The sequence below is a fragment of the Sapajus apella genome, unplaced genomic scaffold (genome assembly GCF_009761245.1).
Source record: "Sapajus apella isolate SASKATOON/1434 unplaced genomic scaffold, GSC_monkey_1.0 scaffold20, whole genome shotgun sequence".
NCBI classification, from domain to species: domain Eukaryota; kingdom Metazoa; phylum Chordata; class Mammalia; order Primates; family Cebidae; genus Sapajus; species Sapajus apella.
In genome coordinates, this window is record NW_022436960.1 from 14,915,739 (window position 1) to 14,932,358 (window position 16,620).

Consider the following 16,620-nt stretch of genomic DNA (forward strand, 5'->3'; position numbering starts at 1 on the left):
TTCCCCGGGCGGGGAGAGCACAGCAGACGGGGAGCGGTCCCAGAACAAAAGGCTCATGGGTGGAACGGGCCTCCTCGGAGTGCGGAGGGGACGTGGGTTCGGGGCTCAGGCGAGAGAACCAGGCGCGGGAAGAGACTGGAGGAAAAAAATGAAGTGAGAAAAGAGGAGGAGGGAGAGCCCAGGGTGGGAGCAGTGACAAGAGGTGACCCGGAGGCTGAGGTCTGCGGCGGGGCCGCAGCGGCCCTTCCTCCGCCTCCTGCAGCTCCTTCCAGGCAGCCAAGCGTGTCTCCGGCTGCAACTCCAGCGAACGCGCCGCGGCCGTCTCCACGCCCGTCCGCCGGCCGGCCAAGCTAGTAAGTAGCTGCGCGCCCGCCGCTCGCTCCCCGCCCCTCCGCGGCTTCCCCGCCGCCGCCCACCGTCTCCCGCCGCCCCGCTGGCCAGTCCGCGGCCACCTTCTGCTGCCCTGGGCCGGGCGCCCGGGTCTCAGCGCGCCTTCCCGGCCGGGCGTCTCGGTCCGCTGCGCACCCTGCTCCTTCCTGCCGTGGCGTGGCGTCTGCGGCTCGCCGCGGGGAGGGTCGACCTCGCCGCGCGCTCCACGGGAGCCGCACCACCCCTACATCCAATGGCTTTCGGGGAGCGGGAAGTGGGGGGCGTCGCCGGGGGCGAGGAGCCGCGGCCGGGGTGGGGCGTGTGCGCTCGGCGCGGCCGAGCGAGGCAGACGTGCCCGCCCAAGCGCGCGCCCGGGAGTGTGTGTGCGGGTGTGTGTGTGCGGGAGTGTGTGCGCACACGCCTTCAGGGGCTGGAGTGACACTGCAGTGGGCTTCTCCCTAGCCCCAGCCTTCCGGCGGCTCAGCCCCTAACCTGCCGGCCCCGCTTTTGGGAAGCTGCTTGGCTCTTCCATCTTCCCAAGCCTTTCTCTCCATCCTTTCATCCACCCCTCGCCGATCTTACTTTTTCTTTTACCCACGGGGCCGCGGCCGGCCGCCCCCTAGCCGGGGCAAACACCCAAGCCGTCTCCAGTTCTCTCCCAAGCCAGTATTTTCCCACTTGTCTTTTTCTGGGGTTCCTCCACGAGCCAGTCCAAGCCTCCTCCATCCTCGGAAATTGTTTTGTTGGACTGCTAAACCGAGGCGTGTAAAGCTTGAGGACTTTATTATTATTTGGGTTCTTTTCATTTCTTCCCCTTCTGGGCAACGGAGCAATGAAATTTCCAATCGAGACGCCAAGAAAACAGGTGAACTGGGATCCTAAAGGTGGGTATTTCCTACTTTTGGCTGCCCTCGCCCTGCCTCTGTCTCTGGTGTGTGCGCGCTTCCTTGAGTGGAAGCACTCTTGCTTCTGGCAGCGTGTGTCCTGAGGCTGGGAAACGCGCCTGGGAACTGCAGCTCGGGTGGGAGGAGGGCGGAGGCAGCTTGGGTACCGAACCCAGATAGTGCCTGTCATTACCACATAATCACTGTCCCTCTGGATTGTCTCCAGATCTATTTAGATAGACCAAGCCAACTGTTTGGTTTGAAATTGCAAGTGTCGGTATTTGCTTTTGACTTTGAATGTGCGAGTGTGTATGTGTGTGTGTGTGTGTCCTTTGTTTCTGGTGATCTTTGTCTCTCTGGCAGATGGGTGGGGTGCCTCCCCCTGGACCTGGAGCTGCGCCGCATGCCCGGGTGTCCTCAGTGGGAAAGGTTTCCTGGCAGCAAGTGGGGCTCGAGTTGCAGCAGCCGTCCCTCGGGGTGGCCCTTCTCGCAGGGCGTCCAGAATAATGGAGCCCACAGGGCCTCCTGAGTCTTCGTTCAATCTTATTACCAAACCTGGCAGCTAGTTAGGCTCAGGTCGGAGTAGAAGGGGGAGGAGGGGTGGTGTGTGAGAAGGGTGGGGCTGGCACGGCATGGGGAGGGCCAGGAAGTGTGCCCGCCCAAGCCGTGGTGTGGTTTGCATGCTTTTACGAATGTTGGACCAGGTTCCATCCACGCAAAAGGGAGCGATTAAGAGGGATTTGCGTGTTGCTAGCGTCGGCCACCGTGTCTGTAATTAGCATACAGATGTGAAGGCTGCAAGGGAATGATCAGTATGGGAGCAGAACAAGTTGAAACTGTGTGTCCAGTTGTGACAAGAATGCTCGTTAGCATTTCTCTTAGCTTATCTGACGACTGTGTCAGGCTAGGCAACGCCTCTGTGTGTTCTGGGATTGAAATTTGTTTATTAGGGGTGAGTGTGTGTTTAATGTTCTTTATGAGTGCATTTCTTCTTTTCCTCCAGACTGGAAAGAAGAAACCTTCTTATTTGTTGAGTAAATGTCTTAGGAATTGACTGGCTATTGAAGAGTGAGTGAAGAGATACTGGCTTTTTTAAACGCCAAGATTGTTACATCTTAAATACAGCCCGAACGTTCTATTTTGTCTCTACTTGAAATCTCTGGAAATAAGGAGGTGTGCCTTTCCTTTTTTGAGGGGAGAATCCCTGAAAAACATATTTGCTAAATGCCTGTTACATGCTAAGCACTGTCCTAGGCACTGGAGATACAGTCAGAACAGGAAACACAAAAGCTCTGTCTTGGAGTTTACAGTGAGGGAGACAGACCTAAATCAATCATTGCGTGGAGGAATGCGTGATTCAGAGTTTATGAATGTTCCAAGAAGGAGAGCTTCAGAGGTTTCAGAAAGTGTCTGATAGAAGAGATTGACAAGGACCAGAGAAGGCTTCCCTGAGGAGGTGACACTTGGACTTAGGCCTGGAGGAGGTGTAGGAGTTAATTGTCTAAGGAGGAGGGGAATCGTTGCAGAAGAAGGAACAGCAAGTGCAAAGGGCCTGAGGCAGAAGGGGCACGTGTATTTGATGAACCAAAAGGAGGTTCCCATGGCTACTGAAGAGTGAGTGAAGAGGTATTGCCTTTTTATAAACACCGGCTGTTATACTGTAAATACCACACAAACCTTTCATTTTGTATCTATTTGAAATCTCTGGAAATACAAAAGTGTGCCTTGGCTTTCTATTTCTCCCTAGCAGAGAGCAAGAGGGCTTGCGTTTCGAGATATGACTGGGGGATCCACAGGGCTAGACCCCCCAAGCCCTGTGTTGTTGGAGGTGGAGTAGAGCTGTGGGATTGAAAGAGTATAGCCTTTATCTTAAGCCAATGAAGAGTTTCAAGATGAGGAGGGCCATGATTTGAACTAAGTTTCAAAACAAGTGCTATGTGACTCTTGTGGATGTGGGGGACCAGATATAATGGTAGCATGGGCCAGGGTGGTTGCTGTGGGCACGGAGAAGTGGGTGGAGTAGAGAGCTGGGGAGGACGTGAAATCAACAGGCTTTGCGTGACTGATGTGTGCAGGTGAAGTGGAGGAATTGGAATGACTGGATGGCAGCCAAGGCAGGGCCAGTCTTGAAGGAAAGCTCATGAGTTCAATCTAGGTCTTGTTGAGTGGGGCATGTCCCCAAGTAATCCAAGGGGTGTGTTAGGTGGGTGGCCGTCTAAATGCTGGGGTCAGGATCTTCAAGGAACTCTGGTACAGGGGGAGCACTGTGAGACTGATTTTGTGAAGCTGGCCTTGTGTTTTAAGATACATTTCTGTATGATCATCATTATTCATGTTACCGTGATGAACGCAGATGAATTTTACACATTTTGTAGCCTGACACAGTGAAGAAAAGCATGCACATAGCACCTTCAGTTACAACCAATGGTGGTACAAGTGAAGAAAAATACTAAATAAAAATAACAACATTTAATGAGCAATCATTGCATACCAGGTGCTTTATGTACATTATTTCATACAATTGTTTCCACAATACTTATCTGATGGTATAAGTGTTATTGTCCCATTTGGCACTTGATTGCCATCATGACACCACTAATCTGCCTTCCAGTAGTTGCTCTGACTTTGAGCAGAGTTGTTCCCGAAGGTGGGGGTGACAGTAGTCTTTCCTAGCCAGGGGATGGAGGTGGGAAGAGAGTGGCAAGTGAGGTGGCATATCTCACATCTGCATAGAACTATGTGCCAGGTGCTCATCTAATGCTGTACATGTATTAATTCAATCTTCACAAACATTTTAGGAGGAAGGTGTTATCTTAATTTTACAGATGAGTTAACTGAGGAACAGAGAGGTTGAGTAACTTGGCCAAGGTTGCACAGCTAGTAGGACAAGATTATAATCTGGGCTATTAAACACTCTTCTAGTCTGTGTTTCTTACTGGGACTTTCGGCTTTTGCCTGGTAAGGTTCCCAGTGCTCCGGAAGTGGAGAGGCTTGTTGGAAAGAAGAAAAGGAGAAGAGAGAGGGTGAAGAAGAAAAAGGCTTGGAATAGGAGGAGGATAGAAGAGAGGAGATAGTAATTCAACCTTACCCTACTCGTTGCTTTCTTTACTAACCTATTTAGACAATAGCATTTTTTTTCCATGTCTGGTGGACAAGTCAGTGGCTACTGGACAGAGTTTGAGTCTGTATTTTGGAGATTCTGGATTACACAGATCACATTTCATAGCAGGGAAAAGATGAAGGGGAACCCAGAAGTATTAGGAGAAAGTCCATTATTTGGACTGTAGGATTCGTCTATCAACAGATGTGACCTTTCAGGCGAAGCTGCTCTCATGGGTTGTGGAAGGCAGTTATAATTATAATGTTTTTCTTACAGCCTCATTACCCTACAATTTAATAGCACAAAATGAAGGTGGTTTGAGAATAGGTTGGTTTGGATGGCATTTGGGTGGATTAAGCAAAGCCTTGTCAAGAGGTGTAGGTAAAAACAAGACCCAAATGTAAAACGGCTTGTCTCTGGTGAGCGATGGCCTTGCCGTATATTCATGGAACAGAGCCTTCAATGAAGAGTGTTACTGTTTGTGTAGGACCTACCGAAAGTAGATTGGTTCTAACTCTTAGCTTTCATAGCAGAATTTATGTGCATTTGAAATCATCAGCATCATTTGTTGATGATTTTCTGCTTAAAATTGGTATTTACTTGCTGCGTACGTGTATTAAGAGCTTTTAAAAACCAGCAAGATCTGCAAATAGTATTCCTTTCACTAGAGGCAAGCAGATCAATACAGTGTAAAAACACTTTGGATTTGGGGGCAAAATAATTAGGTTCTTAAAGCAGCTGTAGCAGTAATTAGTTGTATGACTTTGGGCTGCCCACTTAACTTTTCTGGATTTCACGTTCCTACCATGGAGAAAGGAGCCATTGACATTGCCTTTGTCTACCTCTTTGACTTGGTCTCTTCAACATCTTGATCTGATCTTGGGGCCAGTTGGCTTCCTTTCTTTCCTCAGATAGATCACACTTCTGTCTCAGGGCCTTTGTGTTTGCAATTTCCACTGCTTATCATGCATTTCACATTGCTGGCTTCTTTCCATCATTTGAATCTCAGCTCAAATGTCCTCTTGTTAGCAAGGGCTTCCCTGTCCCCTCTGAAAGACCTCTCCTCCTGTTCCCCAGTGCCATCATTTTCTCTTATGTCACCTGTTCAGTTGTCTTACTGGCATTTGTCATGATTTGAAACCATCTTACTTACTCATGGGTCCCATTTGATGCCAGCCTCCTTCACTAGCATGTGAGCTGCATGAGCAGGGACTTCCCCTGTCTTGTTTATTATCATAACCTCAGTGCCCTGGGAAGTGCCTGGCACTCAGTAACCCTTTGCTGAATGAATGGAAGGTTGGGCAGATGGATTGGAGAGGACTGAAGGCTTTATGCGTCATGGAAATTGCAGGATGCCTCTAAGCTACAAATGGCAAAGTACGAATAAGAAGAAATGAAGAATATCCTCAAGTAGTGGCATATGAGAAAGGACACTGATATTCCCACTTCCTTGCAAGCTCCAGCTTTCTCTAAGTCTCCAGTGGGCTGTTTTTCTTCATTTCTCATCTTTGACCAGGAGTGAGAAGGCTGAATGGGAGTGGGGTGAGGGTGGAAAGGTGGACTGATCTAGCCTGATAAAGATATGGTCAGTGTTCAATAAATAATTTGGCTCATATTAACTATGGGAGTGTGGCTATTTTTAGGGACTTTAATCCACTTAAGAAAGAAGCAAAGCTATAGGAGTGGAGCTGGAGTTTTTAAAAAGCTGTACTTTTAAGCACACACTTTAGTGTGAAATTCTGGAGAGGCCCATAACTTATGTGTGTAGCACCTTTCAATTTATAGAACACTTTTTAGGAATGACCTCATTTGTTCTTTAAACAACCCTATTTTTGTAGGTATTAGAGTCTTAGATTTACTGACACATAAAGTAAGATGTAGAAAAGATAAATGATTTATGTTGGGGCTCAAAGCTACAAGCAGGCAGAGTTGGGGCTACCCTAGGCCTTTTGATGCTTACGTCCATGACAGTTTCCTTCAAGCTTTCCTTCCTGCCAGCATCTTTGTTCATTCCACAGTTTCCTGCTCTTTCTTACCCAAAAGTGTATTCAAAGGTTTCTCTGAGAGATGTAGGGGAAGCAGTCTCCCCATTGATCAGCGAGTCTTTAGTTGATGGCTGTTTTCAGGAGTTTGTACTTACTGTACAGGTCTACACTTTCATTTCCATGAGCCTTAGATCTCCCTTCCGCTGTACTGGCTAAAAAAAGATTTTGGTCATTCGTGAATGGGGGCCATATTCAACCTGCTAGGTCGCTTAAGTGCTAGCTGCTTTATTAATGTGTTTCCAAACACACATTTGCATAGCTTAGATTTCCTGAAAAGAAAATAATCTATTTTTGATTTAATATCCTACTTTCAGGAGATCAGCATTCCAAATAGGATTTAAAATATGCCAAAATCACCACAATTATCCTCAAAAGTACCAAGGAACCTGTTCCAAAGATTGTCTGGGCCAAGATTTTGTTCAGGGTTCTTTTCCAGCAGTGTCTAAGGAGCTTCACCATCCTTTTGCCAATCACGGTCACCACTGGGTTGAATTAAGATTGAGCAGGTTAACTTTGCTCTCCCATGCCATTTCCAGAACATCTATACTTTGACTCCATATGAGCCTCACCTTAAATCCGATGCATTTAAAAAATACATAAGATTTTCCCTCCATTGGGAAACTTCAACCACAGTTGAGATATGGTGTGAAGTATGTTTAATATAGGCACGGAGAACTAGTAATTTCCTTTTTACTTTTAGTCTACAGGGAACTAGAGGAAAAGTCTAATGGTAAAATAGAAAGAAGCCATTCTACTGGTAGCCAATTAGGAAGTTTCAGTTTGGACAGCTCCCTTGGCTGAAGCAGAAAGGTAGATAACAGTGACAATCTTTCTCTGTACTCCGATTCTTATAAAGAGCACCTACTGGATGATCCAGATGAAGTTAGAGTTAGGTTAGGGGCTTAGCTCTTCATGGCTTGGTTACAGAATCTACCTAAATGTGGTACTAGGAGTGTGGTCACCCTGTTGGTTACACCCACCTGGGTGATTTCCCTCCATAAGAATTATGGAGGTCAAAGGGACCTTCCACTGCTGGGATCTGGTCCTAGGGGTACTCTCAGTGGAGACTTTACAGTTTATCTGTGTCTGGCTTTTTACCATCACCTAGAATGGGAAAATAAAAGACCTCATATTTACTTGCTAGAACATTTATTTGTCATTTGCAGCCACAGTTTAAGATTTTTTTTTTCTCCCTTGTGAGGGTCTAGGACTGAGTACTCTGAATTGAAAATGAAACCTGACTTCCTAGTCCTCCATTTAGGGTTGAAGGGAGAAAGGAAGGGCCATAATCACTGGCAGGGGAGGGTATGGTCATGAGGGGGCATTGAATTCTCTTCCTTTGGCATTCCCAGAGCCAGAGGGTGGGGAGGGATGGGCATTGGAAGTAGTGGGGATGAGGCTGGGGGGTGGATAGTATTTCCGGAGATTCTAGGTTTTGTGTTACCAATACCTTCTAGTCTCATCACTTACCCTTTCCATGGAGGTGACTTTGAAGCAGAGTGGAATGGTGGGAAAACAAGATTAGAAAGGAAAACATAGGATTTACTGCCATACAAAAGCCAGGTGATCACAGGGAACTTTTCCTTCATTCCTCCCTTCCTTCTTTTCTTCCTTCCTTTTTTCCCTCCGCCCCTTCCCCATTCCTGCGGAGTTTTGATCTCAATTGCTCTTGCTTGTGCAAAGAGTCCTTTCTCCTCTACTCAACTATCCAGTGTGGTGGGGCTGGTGGCACTTACAGTTTAAAAAGAGATGCTTGAATAGAAAATGAAGATTTTCTCAGGTGATGGAGAGCCTGGAAGTCACAGTAGCCTTTGCAGAGACGCCTAAAACACCAATATTCATAATTTTCACATGCAAGCTAGCAACAATTTTACTACCAAGAAAATGAGTTTCTTATGTGCAAGTAGACCTCGAGATCCCCTAAATGATAACACGCCAAATATTTAGAATGATAAAGATAAATAGTATAACTTACTAAATTTAATGTGATATGAGCCTGACAGGTAGAATAGAGATGCTTGATATCAGCTGTGATAAAATATTTGACATTGAGCATTCACTTACTTTGTCCTCTGAGACAAAAAGTCAGGCACCAAGTGTTTAAGAAAAATTGATGGGAGGAGAAGCTTAGAGGTGAAAGAAGTCTATTTATTAATTAATTTTTTTTCTGAAAATTGGGGAGTGTTGTTATCCATGCTAACCATGGATCAACCTGGGCCAGCTCCTTTATTCTACTGACTAGTGTTGCTTTAGGCCAAAGGAATTCATCTCTCACGGTGGAATTTGAGGCCATATGGGAGGTAGTTATAATAGATCTGGTTCAGCGTATACATTCTTATAATAACCTGAAGGGAGATTAAATACATGTTATAGTTATTTAACCTAGACTCTGGGCAAGATGGCACCCTCTGTACGGTATAGGAACTTAGGATAGGAGACCTGCTTTCTAGGGCTGGCTCTGCCACTCATTTAGAAAAGAAGGGAGTTGAGTTGTTGGTTGTTGAGATCCCTTCCTTCCCTGATAGTCTTAGATTGCCTAGGTCCTAATCCAAGCATGATTTACTAGAGGCTGATTTGGGAACGTTGCTTCATTTTTCTATGACTTGGTATCTTCATCTGCAAGATAGAGATAATTACAGCCATTACTTCCTTGGTTTGTTATGTGGATTACATAAAATGATACATGCAAAGCTCTCAGAAGAATGCTGGATCATCATAAGGGCTCCATGAGTGGTACCTGCATTATGCTGTTCTCACAGTTGCAGAAGGCAGCCTGTGAAGTCAGGGCAGCCTCCAGCTCAGCCTCTTGGAAGTATCCGGCTCATTGTCTGGATTATCCAGGAGGTGGCCCATAGCAGAGCACAACCCTCCTGGTACTTTGGTAGACTCTTAGTATTCTTAGCTCAGATTTAAACAACCTAGGCTGTTCTGGTTAAGTCAGATAAAAGACCAATGAAAGAACATGACTTGGACTGATAATATTTGAGTCTGAGTTAATGTTGTACCAATTTTATTAGCTGTGTATTATAGTCAATTTGGGCTGTTTTAGTAAAATTTCATAAACTAGATAGTTTATGGACAACATAAATTTATTTCTCATTGTTCTGGAGGCTGGGAAGACCAAGATCAAGGCAGTGGTAGATTTGGCATCTGGAGAGGGCCCACTTTTCAGCTTATAGATCCTGCTCTCTTGCTGTGTCCTTACATGGTAGAAAAAGTAAGGGGTCTTTCTTGGGCTTCTTTTATAAGTGCACTAATCCTAATCATGAAGGCTTCATGCTCATGACCTAATCACCTTCCAAAGGCCCCATGTCCTAATAACATTACGTTGGGGGTTAGGATTTCAACATATGAATTCTAGGGGGACACATTCAAACCATAATACTGTGTGAACTTGGCCAAGTCACTTAACCTTTCCTAGCCTTAGTTTTCTTTTGGGTAAAATAAATATCACAATAACAACCACTTCACAGTTGCTGAGATGATCAAATGAGACATGTGAACAAACTTCCCAAATTGTTAAATGCCAGAACAACATTTCCCAAAGTGTGTTCTATGAGACATGAGCTGGACTCAACAGATACTCTGAGAAGAAAAGTGGTGTCATGGTAAAGGCAGTTTGCAGGATGATGCGTGCTCAGTCATTCCTAGAGAGTCATCATGCACATTAGCATGTTACTATATTATTTTGTAACAAATAACCCAAACATTTAGTGGCTTAAATCAATATAAACATTTATTATCTGATAAGTTCTGTGGATCAATCATTCAGGGATAGTTTAGTTGGGTGGTCTGGCTAAGAGTCTGTCATTAGCTGTGGTCAGATGTTGTCTGGGCTGCTCTCATCTGATGGCTTGATTGGGGCAGGAGGATCTGTTTCCAGGATGGTACACTCATGTGACTTGCAAATTGCTGCTGATTGTTGAGGAGAGACCTCATTTTCTGCCAATGTGGGCCTCTCCATGGGATACTTATGTGCACTCATGCATGACATGGTGGCTGGCTTCCCCAAGAGCAAGTGATTAAAGAGGGAACAAGGTTGGCAACACTTTTTATGACTTAACTTCAAAAATCACAGATTGTTTCTACCACCAAGTTCTTTTCATTAGATGCCAGTCACTAAAGTTAGTCCACATTTGGGGAGAGGGGTGGGGTTGATTACTTTCATGTTGCAAGGGAGGCATGCCAAAGTATTTGAGGACATATTTTAAAATCACCATAAGCATTTTTTCCTATCATTTATTGAATAGGCACTAAGGGCTAGGCTAAGTGCCTTATAGTTATCATCTCATGTAATCCTATTTATAATCCAAAGAAATAGGTGAAATTATTATCTCTGCTTTCTGAATGAGGAGGCTGAGGCCTGTAGAGCTTAAGTAACTTGCCCAGAGTTACCTAGTCATGCTACAACTTGAACCTTGGTCTGTCTGATTTAATGCCTGAACTCTCACCTCTACCATATACACCTCTCTCTGATAATCCTGTAGTTCAGAAATCTGTTTAATTTTGTTTAAGCCTGCATTTTCCACTTAACCAGAGAATGATGATTCATATAACTCCATTTTTACCCTTTCATTGACCAATGGCTTGAAACATTATTTCTAGAAAGACAGTGAGCATGATGACGATTTATATATAATATGAACATATGGTCTTTTAATAGATCCCAGTATACCTGTCAGTCCAAACTTTTTGTATTATTCAAATACCAGAAGTGTCTATTGAGCCTGTCCTGTGTGGGTGTCATGCTATGTGTACATCTGTAAACATTAATTTAAAAAAATGACCCCATAATACACCCTATTTTTTCTGACGGTGAATTTAGAGGTTGAGTGTGATAACTCAGGGTCCCACTTCTCTTACAGAGTCCTTTTCTTTACAGTGCCCCTTCTTTTACAGATTCAATGACTGACAACTTCCTTGGGTAAAGCCAGAAAAAAACAGGATGGCCTCCAGGCCGAGCAGTAGAAATGCTGGGGTATGGGGTGTCTGGTGTGTGTCTGGTGTGTTCCTGCAGTGCCTGCAGGCCATGTGTCTGTATGGTGACTGAAATGCAAGTCGGCATCCAGCCAAGATGGCAGGGACCGTGTGCCTGGGGGTGACGGCAAACACACAGCGAGAAGCTGCTGGTGGAGGAAGGACCGTTCGCACTCCTTGTCATATTTTGAGTAAACATTTTTTTGACAATCTTGTTGCTTTTTCTGTACAGTCTTGAGAAAATGATTTCCAGGAAGCAGGATGCATCCGATGCCTTAGAGGTTCCCATGTTTCCAAACATTACATGCCTGGCTTGTTCCTGAGGCAATTTTATATTCTGAAGGAAGTTTTGGAGCTTCTGTGTTCTGGGCAGAGGCGAGTGAATACGGTTTCTTTTGAGTAGCACTGTGAACTTGAGAATGATTAGGAGCTGGACATTGTTGAATATGTCACTTACTGCACAAAATGGCAAAGACAGGGTCTGGGACAGGGTGACAGTGGGTTGAATGGAGCTGCCTGGGGCCCCAGTCACATTCAGGAGCCAGCACGGGTGGTGTCTGTAACCATAGTAACTAAGAGTAGAAAAAGTCTCAGGATGCCAAGATGCCATTGTGCTCCCCTTCTGGTTCTGGTTTTTCCGTCTATTCTTTCATCCAGAAATTCCCCCATCCCTGCCCACAACCACCCTGATAAGAAACTGACTTTCATGGTAGTTTCTATATTGGTGATTTTAACTTCCAGCTAACTCTATATTTCCTGTGGCCCCATTTTCACTTCCTGATCCATAAGGATTCATTATGATCCAGACTAAGCTGCATGCACCTAATTTCTTCCACTTTTCCATTTTTACTGTGAAAATTGGTCCTAACTCATGTAGTGTACATACTCTAGACTTATTTATAGCTATGTGTAACAATGGTGGCTCATGGCACTCAATGCTTCCGGTAACATTCCTGCACTCACAGTCTGGGGTAGATCTTGAGTTTTTTTTGTTTTTTGAGATGGATTCTTGCTCTGTCACCCAGGCTGGAGTTCATTGGTGCGAGCTCGGCTCACTGCAACCTTTGCCTCCCAGGTTCAAGCAATTCTCCTGCCTCAGCCTCCCGAGTAGCTGGGAATACAGGTGCACACCACCACACCTGGCTAATTTTTGTATTTTTAGTAGAGACAGGGTTGATGTGTTTTAAATGAACAGAGAAAGGCAATGAGGCACAGGAATGGGAGCCTTGGTCTCTGGGATTAGGAAATGTGGGTTTTGGTTCTGGTTGGAAAGTGAAGTGTGGTATGGCACATGAAGTGGGGAGGGGTAGTGGGTGCTCAGGTCATGCAGGGCATAGTAAGTCTTACTAAGGAGCTCTTTTTTTTTTTTCCTGAGACTAACTGGAAGGTCTTGATTGATTTGAAGTGAGAGGATGACACAATCAGATTTTTAAAAGATTATTTAAATCACTAATAAATCAAATGATTGTTTCAGCAAATGTTTACAGAGAGTACTTACTGTGTGACAGGCATGGTGCTAGCCTCACCTGGGGTATCTGTATGTTCTTGTAGGAATCCTACATAAAAGCTGTTAAAAAAATTATACAGAAAAAAAGCTTTCCTTGACATCTTTGGTTTAGGACAACAAATTCCAAACTTCTGGTTGCAAATGGGAAGGTATATCTTAAAATGGCTACTGTGTTTTCAATTTCTGTTAATTACAGTAATATTTTCCCCAGCTTTGTTACATGAGGCTTGATTCTGTGATAATTTGCATATCTAGAGTCAATAAATCAACACACACAAAACTGTGGTGCACTTGCTCATATTCTCTTATACTTCAGATGCCTTTTGGAAGCATGTGGCTCTCAGTTCAGCATAACGGGCCTGATAAAAATTGCCCCTCCATACCCGCCGTCACTTTGTTCCTGGTATGTCCGGAGGTATTGTAACGTTAGGGTATTTCTCCTTTGACTATAATGGGACCCCCTGCTAGTTGTGTTCTTGTGGCCTCAGCTTAAAGGCCTCCCCAAAGCCTGAATCAATGAAAGCTTCTGATGTGCCGATCCCTTTCTCTGGCGGGGTTGGCAGGGTGAGAACGTAGTTTCTATAGGAGCGTGAATGCCTGCTGATCAGGCAATAATCTCTGCATTCAGCCTCGGTACTAAAGACAGACAGAGCAGACAGCCACAGGGGGTGGGATTTGAATGGCCCTATAAAGTCCCTCTCCACAGCTGACACAGACCATTCCTTCCCATGGCTATCAGGATGCCTACAGTCTTAACAGTTACTTTATTCATTGGCTGTTGTCAGTCATCCTTTTGGTTATTCCATAAACATTTAGCGAGTGAGTGCCTGCAGAAATGGGGCTAGGAATTTGACACAGAAAGATGAAAAAGACCTGAGGTTGTAGACCCAAAGAAGTCACAGTCTAGCCACTGAGAGAGGTGCATCATCAAGTAATTGATACACCACGATAAATGGGTTGATAGAGATATGGATTAAAGTGTCATCTCCAAAACACATCTTGTTAAAATGCAAATGTAGTTCCTCAAGGTAACAAACTAATTCTCAGTTACCCATGGGTACAGCCAGATTAATAGCTTCTATGAGAGAACTGCGCCAAGAGAAAACAGAACCAGGGACTGATAGGTATTGATAGGCTGGTGTCAAGTGCAAAGGGAGCAGACTGAGGGCTCCGGAGGGCGGGACTGCCAGGAAGGTCACTGAAAGCAACTTTTCATTTGTGCAAATGTTGTTCAGAGGTTGCCCTGCTCATGTTAAACTCACTTCATAAATTGGAAGGAACTTTTGAGATATCCAAGCCCATTGAGGCTTCTTAGGGCAACTCTGAATCTAGATTGGTCAAGTGACTTGTGCTTGCCCAGACAGCAAAGAGGGAACAAAGCACATCTTTGAACTCCTAATGCTAGCCTCCATTATTCAACAGTGACCCTTATGGCAATGCCAACGGGTATTGGGACCTTTTATTAATTTTTAATTTTAGCTTTTTATTTTTTTGAGACAAGATCTTGATCTGTTGCCCAGGCTGGAGTGCGGTGGTGCAATCACAGCTCCCTGCAGCCTTGACCTCCTGGGGTCAATCGATCCTCCCACCTCAGCCTCCTGAGTAGCTGGGACTATAGGCACATACCCCACAGTTGGCTAATTAATGCATTTTTTTGTAGAGATGGGGTTTTGCTGTGTTGCCCTGGCTGGTCTCGAACTCCTGGGCTCAAGCAATCCGCCTACCTCGGCTTCTCAAAGTGCTGGGATTATAGGTGTGAGCCACCGTGTCCTGCCTGCCTTTTTTCTATTCTTCCTCCTTTGGGAAAAAGAATTGATGAAGAGCAGTAGTCTCTACTAGAGTCTGAGCATATCGTTAGTGAGATTTCAAATTAAATTCTCTATGTCTGCAGCAAGTAGAAATGTGAGTGTATATTCAGCCTCTTGGAGAAGACGTCTGTCCATTTCTTCAGTGAATATTTGCCCAGTGTCTTCTTTGTGCCAGGCACGGTTGTAGGCCCTGGAGGTACAGCAACAGACAAGACGAAGTCTCTGCCTTCATGAAACTAACCATTTAGCCAAGGCTTAGCATCCCTTACACTCAGGTCAACTTCTGCATTTTCGAAATCTGTTTCAGACACACATTTGACAAGTAAAGAGGTTCCAAAAATATGTTAATAAGGATGAAAATGAGGCCATTCTGATATTCCATTGCGCTGCAAAAATGTTTAATATGGTAATTTAGTATGGAATGAGTGTTGATGGTGCCGAAGGTGGTGACATTCTGTTAGAAAATTCAGTGATTTCAAAGAAGGTCTCAGAGCTGCCTAGTTTGTAATTAGATTTTGTGAAGAATCTGTGTTAATTAGGACTCTGGCTTGTGCATGTACACTGGGACGAGACTGGAGTTAGAGTCTTTTCCATGTTGATGGCAAGTAAATTAATCTCCAAGGAATTGTAAGAGACTGAAATATGAGGTTTTTGAGTACACAGTGCATGCACGCACACAAATGTGCATGTGCCTGCATACATGTGCACGCATGCACACACACACACACACACACACACACACATACTCTAGCATATAGCAACTTTTTGCTACACATGATTTCCAAAGTGTCTAAATTTACATGTCTTCTGAATAGGAGGAAATTAGGACTTCTGTCTGTTATATTCCTTGGCAGTCTCTTGGCCTCATCTGGGCTGCTGGGGCAGACTGAGGCCCACAGAGAACCAAGGATGCCAGTCTGGGTCACAAGGGCTTAAGGAAGCAGCAGACAGTTGGACTGACTGGGGTGTCCATTAAGAATCCAGGGGTAGTGAGAATCTTACCCGGAGTTTCAGGCGGGTTGGATGAGGCCACACTTCCACTGCCAGGAGTCTCAGCTGAGTGGCTGGAAGAGACCTGTAGGAGCCATCCCTCCAGTGTCTATCAGAGGTCTCTTCTCTGTTTTAAACTCATCCTAGTGATCCAGGGAACACCCTTGACTGGGGTGCTGATGATTGTTAACAGTGACCATGCTCCCACGGCTGCTGCTAGAGATGAAGGGCATGATGAGAAGACGTACAAGAGCTTAGCTGTGCCCCACCAGCCCTGCCACTCCCAAGCTGCCAATCTTAGTCACTCACTTAACTCACTGTGCCTGTTTCCCCACTTGAGAACTGGAAATGATAAAAGCACTTATTCCCTAGGGTAGGTATGGTTAAATGAGACCCTGCACACAAAGAGCAGAGCACCGTGCCTGGCACACAGGAGGCACCTAATAAACGTCAGTGATGTTGCTACTGATAACGCTCATTTGCTGAGGGTCTTCAGTGGCTCAGGCACAGTACTCAGTGCTTCACATGTAGGATATAATTTATTCTTCACAGTAGCCTGAGTCGCTTTGCTTGTTCTTCTGGTTAATATCCTAATGTTTAGCCAACTGTCCTGGATGCTCATGACTTCCAAAGGATCTGCATGTAACAAGGACTCCGTATCTATTTTTAAAAAATAAGAGCTTTATTAAGATATAATTTACATACCATAAAATTACCTATTTAAAATGTACAATTCAGTAGTTTTTAGTATATTCACAGAGTTGTGCAATCATCATCACTATCTAATTGTAGAAAATTTTCATGACTCCAAAAAGAAACTATATCCATTAGCAGTCACTCCCCATTTTATCTCTCTCAGCCCCTGGCAACCATGAGTCTACTTTCTGTCTCTATGGATTTGCCTATTTTGGGCATTTCACATAAATGGAATCATATGACA

General features: G+C 44.9%; 1 protein-coding gene across 1 annotated transcript in view; it reads left to right on the forward strand.

Moving 5' to 3' along the window:
- The first annotated feature begins 733 nt into the window (after window positions 1-733).
- The window catches only part of KCNK10 (potassium two pore domain channel subfamily K member 10), a 141,015-nt gene continuing 125,128 nt past the window's right edge, over window positions 734-16,620 (forward strand). The window contains exon 1 of the mRNA XM_032287690.1: window positions 734-1,253. Coding sequence (XP_032143581.1) covers window positions 1,202-1,253 — 52 coding nt within the window. The 5' untranslated portion in view covers window positions 734-1,201. The remainder of the gene's footprint in view (window positions 1,254-16,620) is intronic.